General features: G+C 38.6%; 2 protein-coding genes across 3 annotated transcripts; both read left to right on the top strand.

Annotated features, from left to right (window-relative positions):
- The first annotated feature begins 12432 nt into the window (after window positions 1-12432).
- On the top strand, window positions 12433-21181 carry LOC105034807 (uncharacterized). Of its 2 annotated transcripts, XM_010910101.4 has the most exons (8): window positions 12433-12823; window positions 12955-13614; window positions 13840-14161; window positions 14253-14532; window positions 16380-16487; window positions 17049-17327; window positions 18613-18756; window positions 20774-21181. In XM_010910101.4, the coding sequence occupies exons 1-8, from the start codon at window positions 12562-12564 to the stop codon at window positions 20948-20950; spliced, it is 2232 nt and encodes a 743-aa protein (XP_010908403.1). In that variant the 5' UTR covers window positions 12433-12561; the 3' UTR covers window positions 20951-21181. The 2 variants fall into 2 exon arrangements, with proteins under 2 accessions (XP_010908403.1, XP_019702660.1); XM_019847101.3 differs by lacking the exons at window positions 12433-12823; window positions 12955-13614; window positions 13840-14161 and adding an exon at window positions 14732-14908 and having other exon boundaries at window positions 14396-14532.
- A 237-nt stretch (window positions 21182-21418) lies between these two features.
- LOC105034808 (uncharacterized) lies at window positions 21419-24064 on the top strand. Its single transcript, XM_010910102.4, has one exon. The coding sequence runs from the start codon at window positions 21702-21704 to the stop codon at window positions 23724-23726; it is 2025 nt and encodes a 674-aa protein (XP_010908404.1). The 5' UTR covers window positions 21419-21701; the 3' UTR covers window positions 23727-24064.
- Window positions 24065-24676: the final 612 nt, after the last annotated feature.

The raw sequence follows: 24676 nt of genomic DNA, 5'->3' as shown, positions 1-24676 counted from the left end.
GCATTGTAACTAATCCTATTAATGATGGCATTAAATTTATTGGACATAGACATGGTAATGTTTATATGATAGATTTAAATGATTTAGCCAAAATAAACATACAATGCCTAGTATCCTTGAATGCTAAAGTTAATGAGACTAGTTGGCTTTGGCATCGCAGACTTGCACACATTAGCATACATTCTCTTTCAAAATTAATTAAGAAAGAATTAGTTCTTGGTTTGCTAAAACTGAATTTTGAAAAGGATAGAATTTGTGATGCATGCCAACTAGGTAAACAAACAAGAGTTTCATTTAAATCCAAAAATATTGTTTCAACCTCTAGACCTTTGGAGCTTTTGCATATGGACTTATTTGGACCTACTAGAACCACTAGTCCAGGAGAAAAACGATATGGTTTTGTAATTATAGATGATTACTCTCATTTTACTTGGATTTTTTTTTTAGCACACAAAGGTGAAACTTTTCATGTTTTCACTAAATTTTACCGAAAAGTCACTAATGAGAAAGGATTTTCAATTCAAAATATTCGAAGCGATCATGAAACTGAATTTAAAAATCAAGACTTTAAAAACTTTTATGATGAAAAGGAAATTGGCCATAACTTCTCTGCTCCTAGGACACCCCAACAAAATGGGGTAGTAGAAAGAAAAAATAGAACTTTAGAAGAAATGGCCCGTACCATACTTTGTGAAAGCAACCTTCTAAGATATTTTTGGGCGGAAGCAATCAACACAGCATATTACATTTTAAATCATGCTTTGATTAGATAAATTTTAAAGAAAACCCCCTATGAGCTTTGAAAAGAAAGAAAACCTAATATTGCTTATTTTCATGTTTTTGGTTGCCGATGTTTTGTGTTAAATAATGGTAAAGAAAGACTTGAAAAATTTGATGCAAAATCAGATGAAGCAATCTTTCTTGGTTACTCCTCCACTAGTAAAGCTTTTAGAGTTTTTAACAAAAGAACTTTAGTAGTAGAGGAGTCCATATATGTTGTCTTTGATGAATCTAACGATCTTCCTTCAAGGAAGAATGAAAGTGTTGATGATGCAGATCCTCTTATAGAAAGAATGAAGGAGATCACTCTGAAAGATTCAACAGTTCAAGATGACAAGGAACATGAAGACAAACAGGATAAGGGAGGTGAAGAACATCAAGAACAACCTCAAGGTACAAATGACCTACCCAAAGAATGGAGGTATGTTCACAATCACCCTAAGGAGCTAATTATTGGAGATCCTATGCATGGGGTAAAAACTCGTTCTTCACTTAGAGATGTATTTAATCATTGTGCTTTTGTATCTCATCTTGAACCAAAAACTATTGAAGAAGCTGAAAATAATTATAATTGGGTTAATGCAATGCAAGAGGAACTTAATCAATTTGAAAGAAATAATGTATGGACTTTAGTATCAAGACCTAAAAATTATTCAATAATTGGCACAAAATGGGTCTTTAGGAACAAATTAGATGAACATGAAAGGGTAATAAGAAATAAAGCAAGATTGGTTGCTAAAGGTTATAATCAAGAAGAAGGAATTGATTTTGATGAGACCTTTGTACCTGTTGCTAGATTAAAGGCCATTAGACTTCTACTTGCATATGCTTGCTTTATGAAATTCAAATTATTTCAAATAGATGTCAAAAGTGCATTTTTGAATGGATATATTGCTGAAGAAGTCTATGTAGAACAACCCCTAGGATTTGAAAATCATGCTTTTCCTAATCATGTTTTTAAATTAAATAAAGCTCTATATGGATTAAAACAAGCACCTAGGGCTTGGTATGATAGGCTAAGCAAATTCTTACTAAATAATGATTTTTCAAGAGGTAATGTAGACACAACCCTCTTTATTAAAAGAAATCAAAATGATATGTTAGTTATACAAATTTATGTTGATGACATAATTTTTGGGTCTACTAATGAATCTCTTTGTCAAGACTTTGCTAAGCTCATGCAGGGGGAGTTCGAGATGAGCATGATGGGAGAACTTACTTTCTTCCTCGGACTCCAAATCAAACAAACAAAAGAGGAAATCTCCATCACCCAAAGCAAGTACACCAAGGAATTACTCAAAAGATTTGGAATGGAGAACTCCAAACCAATTGGCACACCCATGAGCCCCTCATGTAAGCTTGACAAGAATGATGAAGGTAAATGTGTAGACTTAAAGTATTATAGAGGTATGATTGGCTCTCTATTATATTTAACTGCAAGTATGCCTGATATCATGTTTAGTATTTGTTTGTGTGCTAGATTTCAATCTAATCCTAAAGAATCTCACTTGAATGTTGTTAAAAGAATCCTTAGATATTTAAATGGTACTCAAACTCTAGGATTATGGTACTCTAAGGACTCACTAATTGATTTATTAGGATATTCAGATGTTGATTTTGCTGGATGTAGATTAGACAGAAAGAGCACTAGTGGAACTTGCCAATTTTTTGGAGTTAACCTAATCTCCTGGTTTAGCAAGAAATAAAATTCGGTAGCACTGTCACGGCTGAGGCCGAATACATTGCAGCCGGAAGTTGTTGTGCTCAAATCTTGTGGATTAAACAACAACTCGAAGACTTTGATATCAAACTTAATGAAACACCCATAAGATGTGACAACACTAGTGCCATAAATCTAACTAAAAATCCAATTCAACATTCAAGGTCTAAACATATTGAAATAAGACATCATTTTATAAGAGAACATGTTCAAAACAAAAATATAATTCTTGAATATGTTTGCACTGAAAATCAATTAGCTGATATCTTTACAAAGGCCCTTAGTGAGGATAGATTCTGTGAAATTAGGAGAAATCTAGAAATTCTTGATCCTTTTGCCTAAATGTTTCTCCAATTCCAAGAAATCGATGTCAAAATTTTTTTGAGCTCAATTTTCATCATCTCTCTTGGACCTAAAAGCTCAAGATTATCATTCTCACAACTTGTCATTGAGCAAAATTTCTTCTTCCAAAATTTTAAATTTTTTCAGAATTTATTCATATTTTTTCTGAATTTTTGTGATTTATGAGTCGACCCCGTAGGGTCGACCCAATGACATACTTGAAATTCTTGGCAAGCTTCCCGCGGGTTCTTTTCTTTTTAACTTAAAGCCCGTTCATGAGCCGACTCATTCTTCTTCTTCATCTTCCTCCCTCCAAGACTCTTCGTCCTCATCTTCGTTCTCTCCAAAACCAAGGATTTAGCCCAAGATCATTCTCCCTTCTCATCTCCACCTCAAATCACCCCTTGGGAAAGGAGCTTCTCGCATCTTTCTCCCTTGATTGAAGCGGTTGGAGCATGCCCTAGCTTCCACCGTTCTTCTCAAAATCATCATTTCTCTCCGCCAAAATCTCTTTCCATCCTCTAGTAACCTTCCTTCTCCTTACCCATTTGATCTTCCGAGTCTCCCTGCCTGCTCTTGTGGTGAGAATGGCCCCAAAGATGAAACTCCCTCAAAGAAGGAAATCAGTCCGTACGCTGGAAGAAGGCATCCGCAGAAAAAGGCAAGCTTCTCAAACCTCCTCTGCTCCCATTCCAGCCTCAGTGTCTGCACCAGGTCCCTCTCAGTCTTCTCTTAGCCCTAGCAAAATCCCTCTCTCTGACAGAAAGGTAGAAACCGGCAAGAATGTGGACTTCAGATTTTTTGAAAAAGAGAGTTTCTCCTTTGGTTCAAAGATAAAAAATTAGGGTTGGGGATTTTACTGTTCTCTCAAGGAAGTTACATATGTAGACTTGGTTAGAGAGTTTTATCTAAATCTGCACTATGGCAATGGAACAGTAACTTCTACTGTTAAGGGAATTGATATCTGCTTAGATCCTATTATTTTGGGAGAGATTCTACATTTGCCCTGTGAGGGATATTCATGCATGGAACTCCCAGTGAAGGAAGAGGGGATCAATGTAATTTTAGGAGGAACCTACTCGGAAAGTCTAAATAAATTAGAAGCCAAAATCTTGTCAATTGAAATGAGAATTCTACGTCAATTAGTGACAAAGCTTTTCTTTCCGAGGAGTGGTAGGCATGACCTCCTTTCTGGCCAAGACATTTGTATAATGTTTCATGTGATCACTCAAACCCCCTTAAACCTCCCTGCTTTAATGATTGAGGCTATGAGAGAAACACTGAATAGATCCAAGATACATCTGCTTTTTGGTATGGCCCTCACACTGGTTTTCAGGAGGTTTGGAGTTAGTTTTGAGGGGGAGGCATCTGCTAAGCTTTCTCACACAGACACCATCAACCAACACACTCTGCACCGCATAGGATTCACTAGAATTGATGGTGGTTGGATCAAGGGTACAGAAGAAAGAGCTGAGGAGAGAGCTGAGGATAGAGTTGAGGACAGAGCTGAGGAAGAAGGTCCCTCATCTCCTCTTCATGACTTCAGGGCAGCATCTCCAGATATCCAGTTTGTTTCAGATCCAGAGGCTGGCCCTTCAGAGTCCACCAGGAGGTACACACCAGTTCAGCAGCCAAACAGCAGAGCACCTCCTTCAGAGTTCAGATTGGCTGATGATCAGATTGAGCAGATTTCTCAGCGTGTGGCTTCCTTGCTTTTTCGTCAGTGGAGCACTTCTACATTTGCATCGGGATCCACATCATTAGATACATCTGATCAGACCTTGATCCCCCATATCTCCACTGTATTTCAGATGATCACAGATCAGTCAGTTCGGATTCAGCAGCTCGAGGATTATATTTTGAGACTGACTGGGAGAGTACTTGACTTGCAAGAGCAAGTCTTAGCTTTGGCCCATCCTCAGCCACAGGAGTGCACTATTGAGGTCACAGACCTTACTGCGGAGGCTGGCAGGCTCAGAGGTGTTTTGGAGGGTGGTTTTGATTTCTTGAGGAGAGAGATCAGAGGCTCAAGTGAGCATGCTTCTACATAGTTCACTGCACTGCTTCAGTCTGTTTCGAGAGCTCTGAACGTTTTTGATTCCATCAGGCTCTCTCTTGCAGTCCAGTCTATGGCCTCTCAGCCTTCAGGATCATCTCGCCCACCTACTCGTGCCAGCACCTCCACTCGTGACAGAGGCAGATGGGGTAGAGGACGAGTCCCTGGTCGTGATCCATCATCTCCCCACCCCATCTCTGATACATTTGATTTTGATCCATAGAGTCATGTGTTCTACTAGATCCTTGTTGTTAGTCATGTCTGTTGTTCTTTCTAGGATCTGTCTTTTGGGCCATGTAATGATGTTAACTAGTTGACTTTTATATTATGAAATATGTATTGAAACAACTATGGTTTTAATCATCTTTTAATTATATATCTACTCTTTGTAATGGTATCAATCATCTCTTGATTATATATCTTCTCTTTGTTGCTAATTCATATCTATGGTACTCAATGGCATATTTTGTTTTATGATTACTGTATTCAGGGGGAGCAAACATTAATGATAAGCACAAAAAGTTTGAAAGAAACACTAAAGAGAAAATGTATTCAAAAAAAGAGGGGGAGTTAACAATATTTGATGATGTCAAAAAGAGGGAGAAATTAAAGAAAAATATCAAAAGCAAGATTATTAAATGACTTAAAAATACAATGAGTGAATTGCTAAGCAAAAGTATCAAAAGAAAGATAAATAAAAGACTTAAAAATAAAATGAGTGAATTGAGAGAAATTAAAATATCAAAAACAAGATTGCTAACAAAATGAATGAATTGCTAAGCACAAAGCAAATGAGCAACCTTTAAAATTACTTCTTAGACATGCTCTGATATGCTTTAAAATTAGACATGCTCTGATACATCTTAAAATTTGACATGCTCTGATATACTTTACAATTAATTCTTAGACATGCATTGATACACTTAATTGTTAAACTTGCTCTGATACTAAAACTAAATAATCAAATAAGAATGAGCAAATTTTCAAGATGCAACTTGCTCTGATACTAAAACTAAATAATCAAATGAAAATGAGCAAATTTTCAAGATACTAAGAAATTTGAAAAACAAGCAAATGAGCAAATGAGATATTTTCAAACACGCAATTCTCAAATCATAAGGTAAATTCTGCTTTGCTCTGATAACAAAATTAAATTTTCTACTCTGATACCAAAATCACATAATCAAATGAGCAAATTTTCAAATCATTAAGCAATAGACAAATTATTTATACAAATGGGCACATGTATCACATGCCAAAAGAATCAATCTTCTTTTTAAGCAAATGCACTTATAAGTAATTTTCAAGTTGGTAGTAAATCTCCTATTTATCTTCAAACTGCCTATAATGCATTCATTCCTTTGAAATTCATGATCATTGATTCACATAGATGCTTTTGTTCAAGTATTTTGTTATCATCAAAAAGGGAGAGATTGTTGCTCCTTAGATTGATTTTGATGATTACAAAACAGTTGAAGGGGTACCAATGATTTTCACTTGAAAAAGACTTATTGCTCTTCAGGGGCAAAATTATAATTTTACCAAAACCCTGATTTGATAGTATCAAATGATAGAACAAAAGATTTATGATCCAATGGTGAAAATTTTATTGATTTTGGACTTGTATTTTGAAAGATATGCATGATTGAAAATCATGAGTCGACTCCTGAGTCGACTCATAGCACATGAGATAACTGGCACGCTGATTTTTCTGGCCGGCACAGACTTGGTAAAACCTGTGAGTCGACCCATGAGTCGACCCCCAAGGCATGAGTCGACTCATGAGTCGACCTCTGTGGGTCTTTTTGCCAGTTTTACAGAACCATGGATCCTGTTCACTTCTGTGATGATTTTCCACAGAGGTCGACCCATGAGTCGACCTCCAAGCATGAGTCAACTCATGAGTCGACCCCTGTGACGGAATTTTTTCACAACGACTAATTTTTAACCCGTTTTAAATGCTCTTAATGCTCATTTAATGCAGTATAACGACTCTTTTTCAGCCTAGAATGTTTTTCACTATTTCTTAAAGCTATAAAAGGGACAAAAATGTGGAAATCAACAAGGAGAACAAAAGAAGAACAAAAAGAAGAAAAAGAGAGGATTCAAAGAGAGAGATTTTGAAAAAGGGATTTCAAGCCAACTTTTCAGTCCTAAGCAAGAGCTCATTCAAATCTTTAAAGAAGCCTTTAATCCAAGCTCACCAACTCCTCAAGTGCACATTCAAGTCTCCATCTACCTTGAGGAAATTCAAAAAGGGTCTTCTTCTCTTGAGTAAAGTGTATTTAAAGTTATATTCGCTCATTGAAGGAGCTTTCTTTGTGCTTATTTGTGCTATAAATTGTTATACTCAGTTTGAGTGATTGGTTTTATTTTGGAGGGGTTCCAAAATAAGAGAAGGTTGATCCGAACCTAGAATCGGAGTGTATTGGGTTGGCTTGTATCCGAGAAACAAGTGGACTAGCTTGGAATAGCTAGAGTCGGAGTTTCCGACGTTTGTATTCGGGTTGAATACAAGATTAGTGGATTGAAATTTCCAAGTAGGAGCTTGGGGAGTGGATGTAGGTGCAAGGTTGGCACCGAACCACTATAAATCCTTTTGTTTGGTGTGTGTCTAATTGCTCTTCTTTATCTCTTCATTATTTTCTTGCATTCTTACTCTTGCTATTAGCCTTGAATTAATTCTACTCACTCTATTTATTTAGCTTTGTCAAACATTTCTCATAAGTCATTAGTTAAGCTTAAAATTTTTAGAAACCCAATTCACCCCCCCTCTTGGGTTGCATAGCTGGGCAACAAATTGGTTTGCATAGAATATGATGTATTACATGACAAAAGACTAACAATCTTGCATTGTAATATTTTCAATTGATGAAATATATTACTCTATTCCATTTATCAATATCTGTGTGATTGTATGAAAAAAAATAATAATAATAATACTAGCACAAGCACATATGAAGTTTTAAAAAGGTATGTCGCCAGACTGAGGTTGGCTATCTCATATGAGCAATCACCTCAGACGCTAGGGAAGCATGCTGAGATAAGACACATATATACTTGTTTGAACTAGAGACATTTGAAAGAGAGTTTAAAAGAGAGTGTGTGTGTGTGTGTCGCCTTGACTGAAGTCAAGATGAGGTCCATATTTATATGACTCATATTATTTTAGACTGAGCATGAGGATCCCATAATCATGTTAGCCTATAATGTAATAGATGCATGATACGAGATCTCTAATGGGTTAAAGTGAATGGCCACATGGAGAACTTGGGTTAGACGTAAAGATCGTCTAGACTAATATCTGTACAATGTTTAAGATTAATGACATATGCTTCTTAGTGAAGAGATAATACTGTAACACGTGTTTTATGCTGCGAGTGCAAAGATGACCAATGAGAAAAGTGAGTATTTAATTAAACGATACAGAAATCTCTATATCCTTACTGTGTAAGTTCCATGAAGCTTAAAATATTTAAATTGGCTTCAATAGTGCCCTTAGAACTTTTTGACTATACTTTGATGCAACGGATCAATGTTGCTACTTTCGCATGTTTTCGACAGTGATGGTATAATTAATCTTATTGGGACATGTCTAGAAAAGCAGTTGATCTAAAACTGATAAGTATAAGAATAAAAAAAATGAAGACAATTTAGATTACATTGATCTTATGTATTCATCGGTTGACCAGTTTTCTCTTTTTTAGAAAAGTTAAAAATAATTGTGAATGTATAAAGATACGAGAGAGATTAAGTATAGCTTTTGAGGGATTGATATACTTAATCCAACATAACTAAATATGTCTAGGGTATAGCGACACAGTATTATTTGAATTTAATCCCTGATTTCTAACAGCTACTATGTATCCTTAACAAGTGCATAGTTAGGCTTGCAGGTGAGTTTGTAGGTCACACGACCCATTTGCTAGTATGAAAGTTATCAAGATAATGAAAATGCTTTGCCGATCATGCACGAGTGGGAGATGTTAGAAATCCGCCATGATAGGTAGAAACAGTTTCTTGGTGGGAGTTAAAACAACTACTCAAAGAAACTACCCATTTTGAGATATAAAAGGTGGTTTAATATTCTCCCAAACAGGGCATCTGAAAATCTTTTTCAATCTTGGAATAAATTAGCATTTGGGTTGTGAAAAGGGGGTGTTTTTCCACTGTAGAATCACACTCTTGTCCCACGGAAGCAGGTGATTTGATTGTGGTAAAATCTTCGATCCAAACTTCAAACAAGAGGTAAAACTCTAAACTAACTTGTTAAATGAATAATAGGTTGAGATCTAATAATTTGGCAGATAAAATATTTCATTAAATTTAGAGAACTTCTCCAAGTGCTACCAAAACTCTCAAAAATCTGGACTTGTGACATGCACTCAAGTGCACAATGTTGTAATTAATACAGTTGGATGCCAAAAATATGGATTGTGCCGTTTTGAGGACAAGTTTTAATCCCAGCGAGGGTAGATTCCTTCCTCTATTAGTCTTTTCGCAAGCCCTGGAGACATTTCAGATGCTTCTAAGAAAAAAAAAAAGAGAGACTTAAATGGAACTATAGTGGAAGATCAGTCAAAAACTAAGTACAACTTACGAGCAGTAAATAAATTTTTTCTTAGCTTATAAATGAGGATGGCAAACAGCTTGTGGTTGGTGCCTCTGATTCTGGATATCATAAGCATGACCTCTGAAAGATGTGGTTTGTGCCTTCAAATTGTAGAAAGAAGAGAGAGCTTAAGCTAATGACGTAATGAATTACTTTGCCAACACTGCAAGGATTTGTCACTCCGCACTTGCGAAAAAGAGTTTGTTCTTTCTTTCTTTTGCATGGGACATTTCAGTTTGACAAGTAGGTTTGCTTCAAGTTTTCTACTATTAGTAGGGTTCCTTCTTGATTTTATTTCATATTGTCTCATTTCCTATGCTTTCTATTTTTGAGGTTGCAGGACCTATTTGCCATGACTGCTTATCTATTTTTGAAATTGTTAGCTTTACATTCTTTTCCAAGCAGCCCTCTTTCAGGCTTGCAGACAAAGTGATGATTCCAACCTTAACCTCCTGATTTGAGCTCTATTGCTCCATTTTTTTCGCATGAAGTCATGCATGTGTGTGCTAGTCATGCTTGTTCCCTTGTCTGCAGTCATCTCCAACCTCCAGGGCTAATAGTTGCCTTCTCTGCTTACATTGTTGGACATGGCTGCTGCATAAAGAGTAGTGGGTTCATCAATTAAATAAAGAAGAGGATTGCAATCATCAAAGGGATGCAGGCTTGCTCCATTGAGACAATCATATGATTTGATAAACATTCCAGGACAATTGGAACAGCTTAAAGTGGCTTTGGATAGACAGGGCTGGGGTTGGGTAAATATGATGCGCAAGTCCACTACTGTCATGTTTAGATCTGTCCATGTGATAATGACAATCAAAATATGGAGGCTGATGAGTAGGTTGACATCATCATGCAGCTTCCCACATAATTTTTTCAAATTTAAGAGAATATTTGGAGAATAATTCCTTCCGCCACTTGGAAATTGGTTTTTGATGATAAGTAGGTCAGCTGTCATGCAAGGTCTAATTCAGTAAACAAGTTGTATAATTAAACAGTTATCATACTGGATCGTCATGTAATATTATGTCAGCATGCAAGAGTGTAGGGTTTTCTTCATTTTTTTATTTTTGGATGACGGATAGAAGGTTGTGTTTTGATGCTGTATTTTGAATCTGCTGTTCAATTTTTCTTGAATTGCATGAGCAAAATCTGGTTTGTATTTATTACAGAGTCTTTAGGTAATGATGCTCTGATGTTTGCTCACTTCGGTAGCAGATCAAGACATTTGGCCTAAAATCAAACTTCTCTGGAACATCTCCTCATTGTTTTATGATCTAATTTTATTTTGATTATGACATCCATGCAATTCAAATTTTTAATTAGAATGATTAGCTTATGCTGAGATTGGCTGAGATGATACATGAACCATCTTGAGATTAGTCAAATCTCCTTTCGAGAGCCATTAATTCTGAAATTCAACTAAAATTCACCAAAAATTTCTAATTTCTTTGATAAGATTATAAATTTCTCATAAAAAAAATTGTCACGCACAGGCATCTTAGCAAGACCATATAAACAAATTTTTTTTTTTGATCAATGAAAAAAGCACCATACAATAAATAATCTATTGACTTCATTTGTTAACTCGATAAATCTATAATTATTGAATGGTAAGCAAACATGTCCCAAACCATTTGCAAAGCGATAAGTATAAATAGTCTAAAAATATTTGAAATTATCTAAAGAATATCCCAACATGGCAGAATATCCCAACATGGCAGAATATCGGGAACTTGCACCCTAGCTTCCCGAATACCGCGTGTGGAGTTCAAATATGTATGTCATATTTTTTTTTTTGTTCTAGAATCCGGATCCCAGCACCGCGGCGAAGATTACCTCTACCTGCTTACTGTGTACCCATGGTTTCCTCTCTCAGCCCCAGCGTTCCCTGGCCGCGACTGGGACTCTCCTCGAATTAAAAGTCTTGGATCTCTTTTAAAGCTGTCGTCCCCTATAGGCTCTTGGTACCGTCCTTTGTAAGGAAGGTGTGCCTAGCGTTTCGCCTCGCAAACGGCCCAAGTGGGTCTAAATAACGGCGTTATTCCACTGCAACGGTCATGTACAGAGCTTCATTATATTTACCTCATATTATATTATAACAGTTATGATATATTAAAACCATTATGATTTTTTCAACTCTTTACATAAATTTATAATATTTTCGAGTTAAACTTTATTATCTGCTAAAATATTATTCTTTTTATTATTATTGTGATTTTTTTTTGTGAAACATAATAATAAATATATATTCTGACATTTGACCTTTTTTTTATACGTGAGAACCATGATGATAGGTCTTCATTTTTTAATTAAAAATAATTATAAAAAATATTAATTTTTATTATTTTCTATAATGTTATTTTATTTTTTTCATCATTATTTATTAATATCAGAAATAAAAATATTGATAATTAAAACTAAGTGACAAAGTAATACTAATGATTATAGTCCTCTATCTTAACTTCCACCTAATAAATCCTTTTCATTGTCATTCATTAATAATTTATAAAATAAAAAAATAATTGATGGATAATTTTATTAGAAAAAAAAATGCATAAAATGCCTCATGTAGCTCTGAATAATTTGTGTAAAAACGTTTATTAGTTTCTTCCCAAATAAGCTCTTTTTGACAAAATATTATTCCAGAATAAGTTAACAGTTCGACGCTCACGGGCGGTGACCACACTCCAAAAGGTTCCCCGTTTAAAGCCGCGGGGAGAAGGAAGAAAGAAACACGAGGTAGGGGACACGTCTTGCCGCTACCCACTGCTTTGACCTCCCACCCGACATAAAGATTCGACGAAACCGAAATGTCGCCACGTGTCACTCCATTCGCTCTCCCTATCTCCTCACGCGATCATCAGGCAGGGCCCCACCCGCTCACCCCCGGCGCTTTTCTAACTCAGAGGGTTGGTGAGGCGTTGCCCCTGTCCCCCCGCCCCCGCGGAGAATCCGATCCCGCTCGCTCCTTCAAAGCATGCGGCCCCGATGGGATCCCGTCCTCCGCTCCGTCTACCTCCGTTTCCCCCCGTTTGAGCCGCTCCGCCCATGGCCGCCACGCGAGTCGAGGACGTCATGGAGTTCTTGACGGCGCATGGGTTCGCCCGCGCTGCCGCCGCCCTACGCGATGACGTCCTCTCCCTCTCCGGCGCCGGAGAGGACGACGCCGACCCCCTCGGCCTCGACCTCCTGCCGCCTCTCAGGATCTCCCCCGGTGGTCGCGCAGGCGACGGCGGTGCCCTTCCGGTGAGCTCGGCCCCCAGCTCCCGCTCCTCCGACGCCTTCGTCAGCCCCGGCTTGTCCCCTTCCGGTAGGCGGCATTCGAAGCCCTTCTTCTCTCTGCCGACTACTTTCTTGTTTTCCTCTCGGTCTATCACAAGATAACTTTATTTGATCTTTAATTGTTGATCTCATTGCCAATTTATGTTTTTTCTTGGACAGACTTGTTGAATCCATATGGGATTTGGTCGCCGGGGGGGACTAAATCATCGGACTCCTCGTCGGAGAGGGAATTTGAAACTGCGCGAGAGTATGAGGAGTCGAATTTATTCAACGATCCCTTCTGGGATGATGACCAGTATGGGGACTATCTCAATGATCCGTACTTTGTAAAGATGAGCCCGAGCCCTGCTGAATGCCGGAGCGAGGATAAGTTTATAATGTCTATAGATTCTGAGGAGAGATTTGGGGAACGAGAAAGATTTGATTTTGGTGCGGGAGATAAGCATGGAGATGGTGTTGGTGTTAGTTGCGAGGGTTGTTCTGAGATTTATATATGTTCTTCTCCTCTTTGTGATTGCTGCAGTGGATTAAGGGAGCGGAACGATGGCAGCTCTATGAAGATGGTTGGAAACTCGAGTTCGACGATATATGGGCGGTATCGGATATTGGATGACCATACAGAAAGACTGGATGAATGCGGGGAAGAAGATGGATTGCAGTTGAAGCAGGTAGATGAGAGGGCCAAGAATGTTTTTTCGGAAGGTGATTTGCTTCAGGATGTCAGTGGAGTAGAAAAGAAGAAAAGTTTGGAGTTTGGATTAGTGGAGAAGGAATTGCAGATGCTTAACTCATATGCAGGTGCTAGGAGTACTCTAACAAGTGAGCATTTGCTTTGTCTCTTTGATTAGTAGTTACTTTTGGAATGTTTGCTTTATTTTTGGCAGCGGCGAATTATTTATTTGTGTCCAGTCTACCTGAACATCAATATTTGTTCCATTCCATTGTAATTTCAAGAATACATGTATTTCATTATATTTATCATTGTTTTCGTGCTGGTTTTTCTAATTCTTGCCCTTCTTGAGATCTTTTTTCATGCAAGTGTAGATGGTGATTCTGGATATGAGAGAAAAAGCAGTGGGGATTTAAACAACCGTGGTGAAGTACCTATCTCAAATACCACAAATAATGAGGTGGTGCAAAAAAGAGATCACTGCTTACAACCTTTTCCTGAGAGAGATTGTGAGAAAGATGTAGATGATGCATATGAATTAGGAGAGTGTGAAACACTTGACAGAGGATTTCAGGATTCTGGAGCTGTGGGGGTTGAAGGAGAGGACCGTGACGCCAGTGATGAGCTTCAGCTGTATAATTCTAATGAGGATGAATATGAAATATTTGAGTTGAGAATCATACATCGGAAAAACAGGTATAAGAACCAAAATTTTCTGTCAGGATTTCTGTACAATTTGATTAATGCATAAGGATACCGTGTGCTCACATTCAGCAATCAATCGCAGGACTGGCTTTGAAGAAAACAAAGATCTGCCAATTGTTTTGAACACAGTTCTAGCAGGCAGATATTATGTCACCGAATATCTTGGTTCAGCTGCATTCAGCAAGGTAGTCCAGGCACATGATCTTCATATGGGAATTGATGTGTGTCTCAAAATAATAAAAAATGATAAGGATTTCTTTGATCAAAGTTTGGATGAAATCAAGCTCCTCAAATTTGTGAATAAACATGACCCTGCTGATGAGCGTCATATATTGCGCCTCTATGACTACTTCTATCATCAGGTATGTGGTGTCAATCAAGATATAGGTCATCCCTTGCATAATGTTCAAACAGTAGTTTTTTCCCCATTTGTACAGAGATATCTCATGCACATCTCTTCATTCAGTAGAAATTAAAGTTCTTTTGTGTAATTGATGCTAATCATCAACACTCCTCCTACTTATGAACAACTGTCTGTGTTTTTCTTATGTACTCTTGTAGGCAACTTATATGTGAAAATAATTGGAAGATTGGCCAATAAAGATCAAATCAAGGATAGTATTCTCCCCCTAAAGAGAGGAAATGGCTGTTTTACAACAAAAAGAATCCTATCCAAGTCCTCTATCATTCTATATGAGTCATATAGTTGTGAACTCTAACCTCCAAAGGAGAACCAAGGTACATCGATAAAGTATCCGCTATACATCCCATCCTATTTATTCCAAACCTTATTGGATGCTTCACATATAAGCCTATTAACAAGCTCTTTTTGAAATCCACTTGAAGATTGATGATCTAATTGAAACAACCCAAAATGATTTGAAATCAACCGAAAGCTTATTTTACCACTCGGGAGATCAGCCAGCATTTGCGTGTTGTGAATAGCTAGAAAGGGCTGCCCTCTCAACATCTCTCTGTATAAACGGAAAGATCTAAAAGTGTATCCCTGTTCACATTCAGGTACATCTTATATTTCCTAGAATCATGCTAGAATGTTAAGTGCAAGGAAAGTCACTTTCGCTCTATTCTAACCACTTAAAATCAACAGAAGCCCTTGTGAACCCAACTGATTTTAATTCATGATTCCTATGAAATCTAAATTTCAGTGAATTTTGTTTTCGTCTAAAGGCACTTCTGTGGCAAATCTTAGGCATTACTTGTTCACTTTAGTATGATACTTTCTACAATCAACGTCAAGCATAGCTGAGATCTTTCTCCAATATCTTACTTGGATATGCTCCTAGGCCACTAAGCAGTTAGGTATCAGGGTTAAAATTTTTGCTTCCAATGAAATCCATACCTTGAGTCTAGTTTCTCAAACAAGCTCTATGGCACATAGCTGGCATTATGGAAAATGGGTATTTAGCACACTAACTGGCATATGGTTCTTGATGCAATTATCACTCCTCACTTCTGTTATTAAATGGAAAGAAACTCATATTAGACAATGGCTTAGTAGTCATCCCAATAATAAACATTCCTTGTCTCTCTATACTCTGTAATCAACATCAATAACACCAAGAATTGCTGACAAAAGAAGTGAAGAAAGATCAAGCTCAACTGCCTTTGTCTTAGCCCTCTCAAGCAATGCTTTGCTATTCTCTTTCTGTGTAATTTTCTAAAAAAAAGTATGTCATAAAAGCTTCATATAATCCCTACAGAAAGGGTATATGAACAGCTGCTAATAATCAGGGCACTAATGCAAGGAAGCAGTCGTTGGTACCAAGTAGGAAAACATACAAGATTATAAGAATATTATGTATTCCATGAAACATTGTAGATAATGATGATGGAGGTGATTTCAGCATTGTTGGTGTTGAATCTACATATCCCGCTTTTCAGATTGATTTTTCATTGGTGGTTGAGAAGCAATGTTCCTTTCACCAGCTTTGAAATCCCTATGTATCTGGTTAATATGTGCTCTTTTATATTTTTAATTAGGTCATTTCATCTCTAAGGATTTTCTGCTATATTTCATGATTAGATGTGCTTTTTTTTTTCCCTTGTTTTAATGAGTATATCTGGTGTTTTGTTGGTATTTACATAAATTTATCCTTTCTAATTAAATTGCTTATAGGATTAACAAATGCAACTTCTAAATTCTGATTTGTTGATTATTGTGAAATTCTGACGTCAGAAAGTCATACAGGAACATCTTTTCATCGTTACTGAATTACTACGAGCAAATCTGTATGAATTTCAGAAATATAATCTGGAAACTGGTGGGGAGGCATATTTCACATTGCCCAGAATACAGGTATGTCTTGCTATTTTTGAATAAAAATGGTCCCACAATTGTTTTAAGTCATCAGGGGACTCGTACAAGAATTTTGTATACTTGGAATACCCATGAGACTAACATAGTCCTCACCATAGTACAAATAAAACTAACACATCTGATATGTGCCTTAAATGGAAATGTTCTCCATCATGCTTTGATCAGCATAACAAATAAAGTGGGTGACAGAATGGTTCTTTCTACTTGTGTGAAGAAATATATAATAATATTTATGCTGACTATTGCACAAGCCAAAACAAACTAAAGCTTTATCACAAAGGCGTCAATTTGTAATGAAATTTAGATATGCTTTCTTTCTGTTAACTTTGTCTTGGATCATCTGGTTCATTCTTTATTTTGTTAGAATCATTCCATTGGCTAATGCAGATCTTTAAGTTTCTTGTAATGACACATATGGTTTCCTATTCCTGCCAAAGAATCTTAAAATAATATATTTTACTCACCTATTATTCATTGTTGATAGAAAGACCAAATGCTAAATGATTAACAACTTATATTGGATTTTCTCTTTTCTCTCAGACTATAGCTCGACAGTGTTTAGAGGCTCTGGAGTACCTGCATCATTTGAGGATAATTCATTGTGATCTAAAGCCTGAGAATATCCTTATTAAAAGCTACAGCAGATGTGAAATTAAGGTTATTGATCTTGGAAGCAGTTGCTTTCAGACAGACAACTTGTGCCTGTATGTCCAATCTCGTTCTTATAGAGCTCCTGAAGTTATTCTTGGTCTACCTTATGATCAGAAGATTGATGTCTGGTCTCTTGGTTGCATCCTGGCTGAGCTCTACACTGGTGATGTAAGTTTAACTTGATTTTTCTTATCTTTATTTTATAAAGACATGCTCTTTTTTTTAGATATTGGTAACAATGTCATATGATATGTAAACATCAGGTATCATACTTGATTGGAAAAATCACTTCGGTGAAAGAATTCTTTTCGTCCTTTTCTTGTAACTGCTTCGATTGACAATGTCATTCAGAAAATGCAATTATCTTTTTAGAGCAGCTTATAAAATCGATCACATGATTGAAAGTTGCACCCTTTTCTTTGAAAAATAGTCTTGTGGCATAGCTTCAAGCTCTTTAACAAGGAAACTTGGGATTTTGTATTGCTTTCCTACTAGAGAAGTTCGGATCAACTACAAGTTGGTCTACAGTGTCAAGTGTCTCTGTGATGGACTTATTAAATGCATGATTAGTTGCTTGTGACCACAATCCAGAGTGTCATTGACTTTGTCAAAAGCTTCGCTCCATTTTTTAACATAATAGTGTTGGTGAACTCTTTATGTTGTTATCATTTATATCTGACCCCTCTATCGTTATATAACATAGATTATATACTAGATATATTGGTGTTAGATGTCTGACCAACCTGGGTTTGCCAGGGCTATTTTTGAGTAAGGCTATGCCTGGCCCGAAAATTGATAGGTTCCTAAAAATGAGTCTGGCCCTGTCTGATGGACTGAAAATGAGTTCCCAGTCGGCCCATGCCAAGTCTACATAAGACAAATGAATATTACTTGGAATCACACTAATATGTTCCCACAAATTTTTAAATGCTAAGAATTTTGAGAGAATTATGAGCCAGGATTAATGTTTCGGTCGAACAAGTTGGATGGTTTCTCTGTTGTAGCATTTACTGCCCATACATTTGTCACATTCTCAAATGTGACTTAAAGGCATTATCCTTATTACCAGTTGTCCCTTTGTCCCTGGAGGCTTATCCTTATTGGCACAAGGATTTGTGAGTTCATGAAACAAATTCACTTAACACAATCAGTATATGGTTAAGAGATTATTGGACCAACAAGTTTTTAGGATTTGCAACTGCTGGTGTAAACTCTGTTACAGCTCTCTTCAATTATATATGTTGTATCTAACTCATCCATATGTTTTTCCCCTTCAATAGCTTTCTCAATGTATCAGCTTAAAAACAAGTATTATTTATTAAGCATGTGTAAATATCTATGAATGTATGTACGTATACAAGTATGTATACTATTTTCTATGATCTATGGGAATTTTTCAAATTTTCTTTTCATGCTAGCTGATTATGAGTTATAAGGTCTGCTGCCATGACAGGTGTTGTTTCCAAATGATTCAGCGGTCATGATTCTGGCTCGCATGATGGGGATTCTTGGTCCAATTGATATGGAGATGCTTGTCATGGGCCAGGAAACACACAAGTATTTCACAGATGATTATGATCTTTATCACAGAAATGAGGTTTGTCTCACATTTCTCGTTCTTAACTTCAATACAAAGCCTGTCTAGTCATTTACTCCTGGACTTAAACAAGAATTCATTTGGTCATTTTGTTAACCTTTCCAAACTCAGATGTATGATATAAAGCTTATCAGTTATAATTTTGTTTTCTCAAGTGTTAATATGTTCTTGTATGTAGAAACTTCTTTACTATAGCTACCTAGTAATTCTAAAATGGAAAATAGAATATTCTTGCATAATTTGCATCGAAAGACAACAAGAATTCTTTTGACCATTTAGTTAATCTTTCCAATCTCAAATATGAGATCAGGCTTGTTGGTTATAATTATGTTTTCTCCATGTTTATATGTTCTTGTATGTAGAAAACTCTCTTTACTATAACTTCCTAGTATTTTTAAAATGGAAAGTAGAATATTGTTGGATAAGTCACATTGAAAGTTGAAAAGAATTTTTTTTATCATTTTGTTAATCTTTCCAAGCTCAAATATATGATATAAGGCTTGTTATTATAATTTTGTTTTATCAGTGTTTGTACATGTCTTTGTATCTAGAAATTCTCTTTAGTACAGCTACCTAGTAATTTCAAAATGGAAAACAGAATATTCTTACATGTCACATTGAAATATGCCACCAGAATCATACATTATATCATCCTGATACCTTGCTTCTATCCATGATGAACAAACTTCTTTTGAACCGAGAGTGTCTTTTCATATAGCCAGTCCTGCATTATTCACAGTGACATGTTACTTGATTGCATTCAGTGAAGTGCCAATATGAATCTCTTGTAAATAAACATTCTTAGACTCTAAGATAGTATATTAGAGCCACATTTACATGCGTAGATGACATCCAAGTTGTGGATACTAATCACCTCCTATTACATGTGGCGTAGGGATGCTTTCCATTGGATTCATTAATTTGGGAATTTGGTTCATAGATGCCTATTAGTTTGAATTAGAATTCCATTTTTCAAAGAAAAGGATCGGTTCAAAGTAACTCAAAAGAAAAGGAATACATACAATTTTTTGAAAGGTACATATGTTGGTAATGAGCATGGGTAGACAAATTTTATGCAACATCTAACTACGTGGAAAAGATCTTGGTGCAACACTAAGATTGCTCCATCATGATGTGGGAGTCACATATTCGAAACATGGAAATAGCCTTACTATATGCGAGGGGTAAGGTTATATACACCCAATGTTCCTCAGACCCCATAGTGGTTGGAGACTTGTGCATGAGGATGCCTTTTATATGGTTGCATGGAAAAGGCAAACTATGAAAATAAGAATCCTTAGTCGATCTATTTAGGGCACTTTTTAGTGGATCTTGTTTATCCATGTGTTAGGCTTCTCGATGGCTAGTTTCTTAAATTCTTCTTGTTTCTTTAGTGCAAATCAGTGAATGAAGAATAGCTAGTAGAAGTAATGTGCATGATCGACAACTTAATAATATTTTGCAGAAAATTTACTGAATTTATTATAAAATTTGTCCCATTAATAGCCATACATCATATGATGTCTATCTTCACCTTTGTGCTTAGAAGTTTCTAGATAATTACCTCTGTGACATGCAAACTTGGAGCCATATAGTGACTTTTAAGCCATTTGTTCCATAATATGTTACACAAAAAAAAAAAAGGAAATCTTGGGTATATTTTGGAGGAATTATTATGTAAGGAGTCTGATATAATCTTTATCTCATTAAGAATAATTGACGGGATCGGTGTAGTGCCATGGGGAAGTATGTTGAATTATGATATAGTTACCTTGTATTCTGGCTTTCCTTGAAATGTCTAGCGCAGTTTGATTCCATCAGAATGATATGAAATCTGCCTTCGCACTTGCTGGTTACTTGTGCAATCGCAGTGTATTCAACAGATCCAAATCTTGTATTAAAAAAAGGAAAAGGTTTAAATAATTATAACGTGCCATTAAGTGTTATGTCGCCAAAACTTTTGGAAGCATAGACTATTGAAAAATAACTATTTTATTTTTTGTGTATATGTCCACAGGAAACAGATCAGATAGAGTATTTAATACCCGAGAAGTCTACATTGGCACGTCATTTGCAAGTTCCGGATACAAAATTTCTGGATTTCCTTTCATATTTGCTCCAAACAAATCCTAGGAGGCGGCCCACAGCAAGACAAGCATTGCAACATCCATGGCTCTCCTTTGCATATAAGTAAATCTGGATCAAAAGTTTCACTGTGCCTCTTACTTTCATTAAGCAAGGGCATTCTCACCATCGACAGGTTCCAGCACTGTTGTTTGTTTGCTATTTCTGCATCCCAAGTTTACTGAGTGAATTTCTTTATAAAGAAAAGAAAAATTATACCGAGCGAACCGATTCATACTTGTAACTATGCATGTAAGTGTAAAAAAAAATTATGTTCTGTATATAGTCAATGACTTTTTCAGATGTTCTGTCTCGAGTTCAAGTTTCATGCGTGCAATTTTTTGGAGCTGGAAATGCTATTCAGCTCTAAGCAGCTTTTTTTTTTTTCAGCTAGTGAGTTGATTTGTGAGCTACATCCTGTTTTGGCTTGAGTGTTATCCTTATTGCAATTAATCCAGTGATGTCTTATACTTGGCTCAAGAGGTGGTGATTGATATAGAGACACTGGCGGAAAGCTTTTCGTTTCTAAACTCCAAAATGGCAGTTGATAATCAGCAAATATGATAAAAGTAAACTTTGAGCACTATTTCAAAATTTAATTGTTATAATAGGAATTTATAAAAGAAAATAGATACATTGCGTCATATTTCAGTCTATTTACGAATAAGGCTGAATAACCGGAGGCGATCGATCGGATTATATTTCAGTCTATTTACGAATCTCAAAGTTGATAGCTAGGAAAGAAAAAGAGGGAGGACGGACGGACGGACGGCCGGCGGCCAGAAGAAGCTTAGCAGCATTCCGAAAACCATATTTCCCGGATGCTGGACAAGGCAACGGCTATTCCCCTTCCCCAACCTTCCTCCTTCCCCTCCTCTCCGTCTCACCTTTCCTCACACCCACTTAAACCAACCCTCAGCTGGAACTCCATCGTCGCCGCTTCCACCCATCCCGTTTCCCCTCCCCCAATTCTCTCCTCCACAGGTCTTGGTGGTCGTCGTGGTGGCGGCAGAGACGTATGGAGGAGAGCTCCACGGAACCACCATTATGTGGACCGGAGCGTGGACATGGACGCCCTGCTTTCGGCCCTCAGCCAGACCACCACCCCCGAAGAGCTCTACGCCGTGATGTCTCCTTATCTCGGCACCCCCGACGGCCGCCACCAGCTCTCCCCTCGCTTCATGGTCTCCCTCCTCTCCCGCGAGCCCGACTGGCGCCGCTCCCTCGCCCTCCTCGACTGGATGCTCGACATCGCCTCCTACCCGCCTTCCGTCTTCGCCTTCAACGTCGTCCTCCGCAACGCCCTCCGCGCCCGCCAATTCCCCCTCGCCCTCGGCCTCCTCCACGAGATGCGCCTCTCCCTCTCTCTCTCCCCCGATGCCGTCACCTACTCCACCCTCGTCTCTGCCCTCGGCCAGGCCGGTCATCTCGACGCCGCCCTCTCCCTCCTCCCCCTCCTCGACGCCGACGGCGTCTTCCCCGACCTCCCCCTCCTCACCACCCTCATCGACCTCGCCCGCAAGCTCGGCGACCACTCCAAGGCCCTTTCCCTCTTCTCCCGCCTCCGCCGCGCCCGCATCCCCCCGGATCTGATCGCTTTCAACTCCGCCCTCGCCGCCTTCGCCTCCGCCGGTCTCCTCCGCGACGCCCGCCGCCTCCTGTTCGACGAAATGCCCGCAGCCGGGGTCGCCCCAGACGCCATTTCCTACTCCACCCTCCTTGCCGCCCTCGTCCGCCGCCGTCGATACCTCGAGGCCCTCTCCCTCTTCAACGACATGCGCGCCCGCCGAGCGCCCCTCGACCTCACCACCTGCAACGTCATGCTCGACGCCTACGGCCAGCTCGACATGGCCCGTGAGGCCGACCGCCTCTTCTGGAGCATGCGCCGCATCGGCATTCCCCCCAGCGTCGTCTCCTACAACACCATGCTCCGGGTCTACGGCGACGCGGAGCTCTTCGGCGAGGCCATCCACCTCTTCCGCCTCATGCAGCGCAAGGAGATCGAGCAGAACGTCGTCACCTACAACACCATGATCCGAATCTACGGCAAGTCCCTCGAGCACGAGAAAGCCGGCAACTTGGTGCAGGATATGCAGCGGAAAGGGATCCAGCCCAACGCCATCACCTACTCCACCATCATCTCCATCTGGGGACGCGCCGGGAAGCTGTTCCGCGCCGCGAAGCTCTTCCAGAAGCTGAGGAGCTCCGGAGTGGAAATCGACCCAGTGCTCTACCAGACCATGATCGCTGTGTACGAGAGGTCCGGCCTCGTGGGGCATGCCAAGCGTTTGCTCCACGACCTCAAACATCCTGAAAACATTCCTAAAGAGACAGCAATCAAGATTCTCGCCAATGCCGGTCGGGTCGAGGAGGCGGCGTGGGTATTCCGACAGGCGGTTGGTGCGGGTGAGGTGAAGGACATATCGGTGTTCCGGTCCATGATGGATTTGTTCTCAAGGAACCGGAAGCACAAGAATGTCGTAGAGGTGTTCGAGAAAATGAGAGGGCAGGGTTATTTCCCAGACTCGGAGATGATCGCCATTGTCCTAAATGCTTACGGAAAGCTGCAGGAATTTGACAGGGCTGACGCCCTCTATCAGGAGATGCGGGAAGAGGGTTGTGTTTTCACGGATAGGGTGCACTTCCAGATGCTAAGCCTCTTGGGGGCGCGGAGAGATTTCGAGGGGCTGGAGGCATTGCTTGAGAGGCTCCGCGATGACCCCAACATTGACAAGAGGGAGCTGCATCTGGTAGCGGCTGGCGTCTATGAGAGAGCGAACAAGCTTGATGAAGCATCAAAAATCATTGCTCAGATAAAAAATTCAAACGCCATTGCTTTTATTTGATTGGATGTGAGAATCATTCTTTTTGTTATCACAACAGCTTGAAACCAATTCACTGATGCCATTGTCCGGTGACTTCACCAACTGTGTAAACGAGCACCTTCAATTTGAATCATCAGGATATTTTACTGATAGGTTAGGCTTCCGTAGATTGCACAAATCTGCTTCATTTTGTAAGATAATCAAATCCCATCTTCCTCTGTTGTTGCAGTTATTTAGAAAAACGGACAATAAGCTTAGGGTATATTATGCTTCATGCTTCTCAGTCACACTACTTGTGCGCCAAGGATTGTGTATATGATGTACGTTGATCATAGAAGAACTGATGCAAATCTTCTGAATATCTGGATTGATTCTAGCTATTGGCTTTTATCGAGGCCTCATCTTTGTAGATTGTTTACGTTATTGTCTTCAGTTTCTAACTTTGGCTGTACGCATTAAACCTTCATTACATTCCTGCTTGTTTGCGGAGCGCTACATGCTGCATTTCCTGTTTCATCTATTCTTCTGTGTGCTTATAAGTAACCACTGGCATGTATCTTGATTTATATGGTGCATAGCGATTGTAGCATATGAATCGATATATGGTATGGAAGAGTGTACCAAATTGCGGTATGCTAAACTGGCTTCATATCAGGCATACCGACATAATACTAGGATGATGCTGGTATGGAGTCCAGTACCATCATGATGAACCTTATGATATATAGACTTCTATTATAACAAGACGTCTCTTGGCATCATTTTGCTCTTATCTTATTATTTTTATTACACCAGCACATTCGACTAAATGTGAAAAAGAATCATATTGATTTAGATTACATGGCACAATGGACCTTCATGCAAAAGGAAATGTGTCCCAATGCATGAGATTGTGGTCGCCCAAGATCTTGGGAGGGTCCAATCTTATTCCTGTATGTTAGAAGGTTGTTTTCTTGTTTAGAACCCATTAT

Source organism: Elaeis guineensis, chromosome 10 (assembly GCF_000442705.2).
Source record: "Elaeis guineensis isolate ETL-2024a chromosome 10, EG11, whole genome shotgun sequence".
Classification (NCBI taxonomy): domain Eukaryota; kingdom Viridiplantae; phylum Streptophyta; class Magnoliopsida; order Arecales; family Arecaceae; genus Elaeis; species Elaeis guineensis.
The sequence above is the reverse complement of the archived record's forward strand: the minus strand, read 5'-3'. Positions and strand labels throughout refer to the sequence as shown.

Excerpts from the sequence above, each read along its gene's own strand:
- LOC105034807 (XM_010910101.4), top strand. The coding sequence starts at position 12,562 with ATGGCCGCCACGCGAGTCGAGGACGTCATGGAGTTCTTGACGGCGCAT. Across the intron at positions 12,824-12,954 it reads CCCCGGCTTGTCCCCTTCCG|ACTTGTTGAATCCATATGGG; the intron begins GTAGGCGGCATT and ends TTTCTTGGACAG. Across the intron at positions 14,533-16,379 it reads ATGACTACTTCTATCATCAG|GAACATCTTTTCATCGTTAC; the intron begins GTATGTGGTGTC and ends AAAGTCATACAG.
- LOC105034808 (XM_010910102.4), top strand. The coding sequence starts at position 21,702 with ATGCTGGACAAGGCAACGGCTATTCCCCTTCCCCAACCTTCCTCCTTC.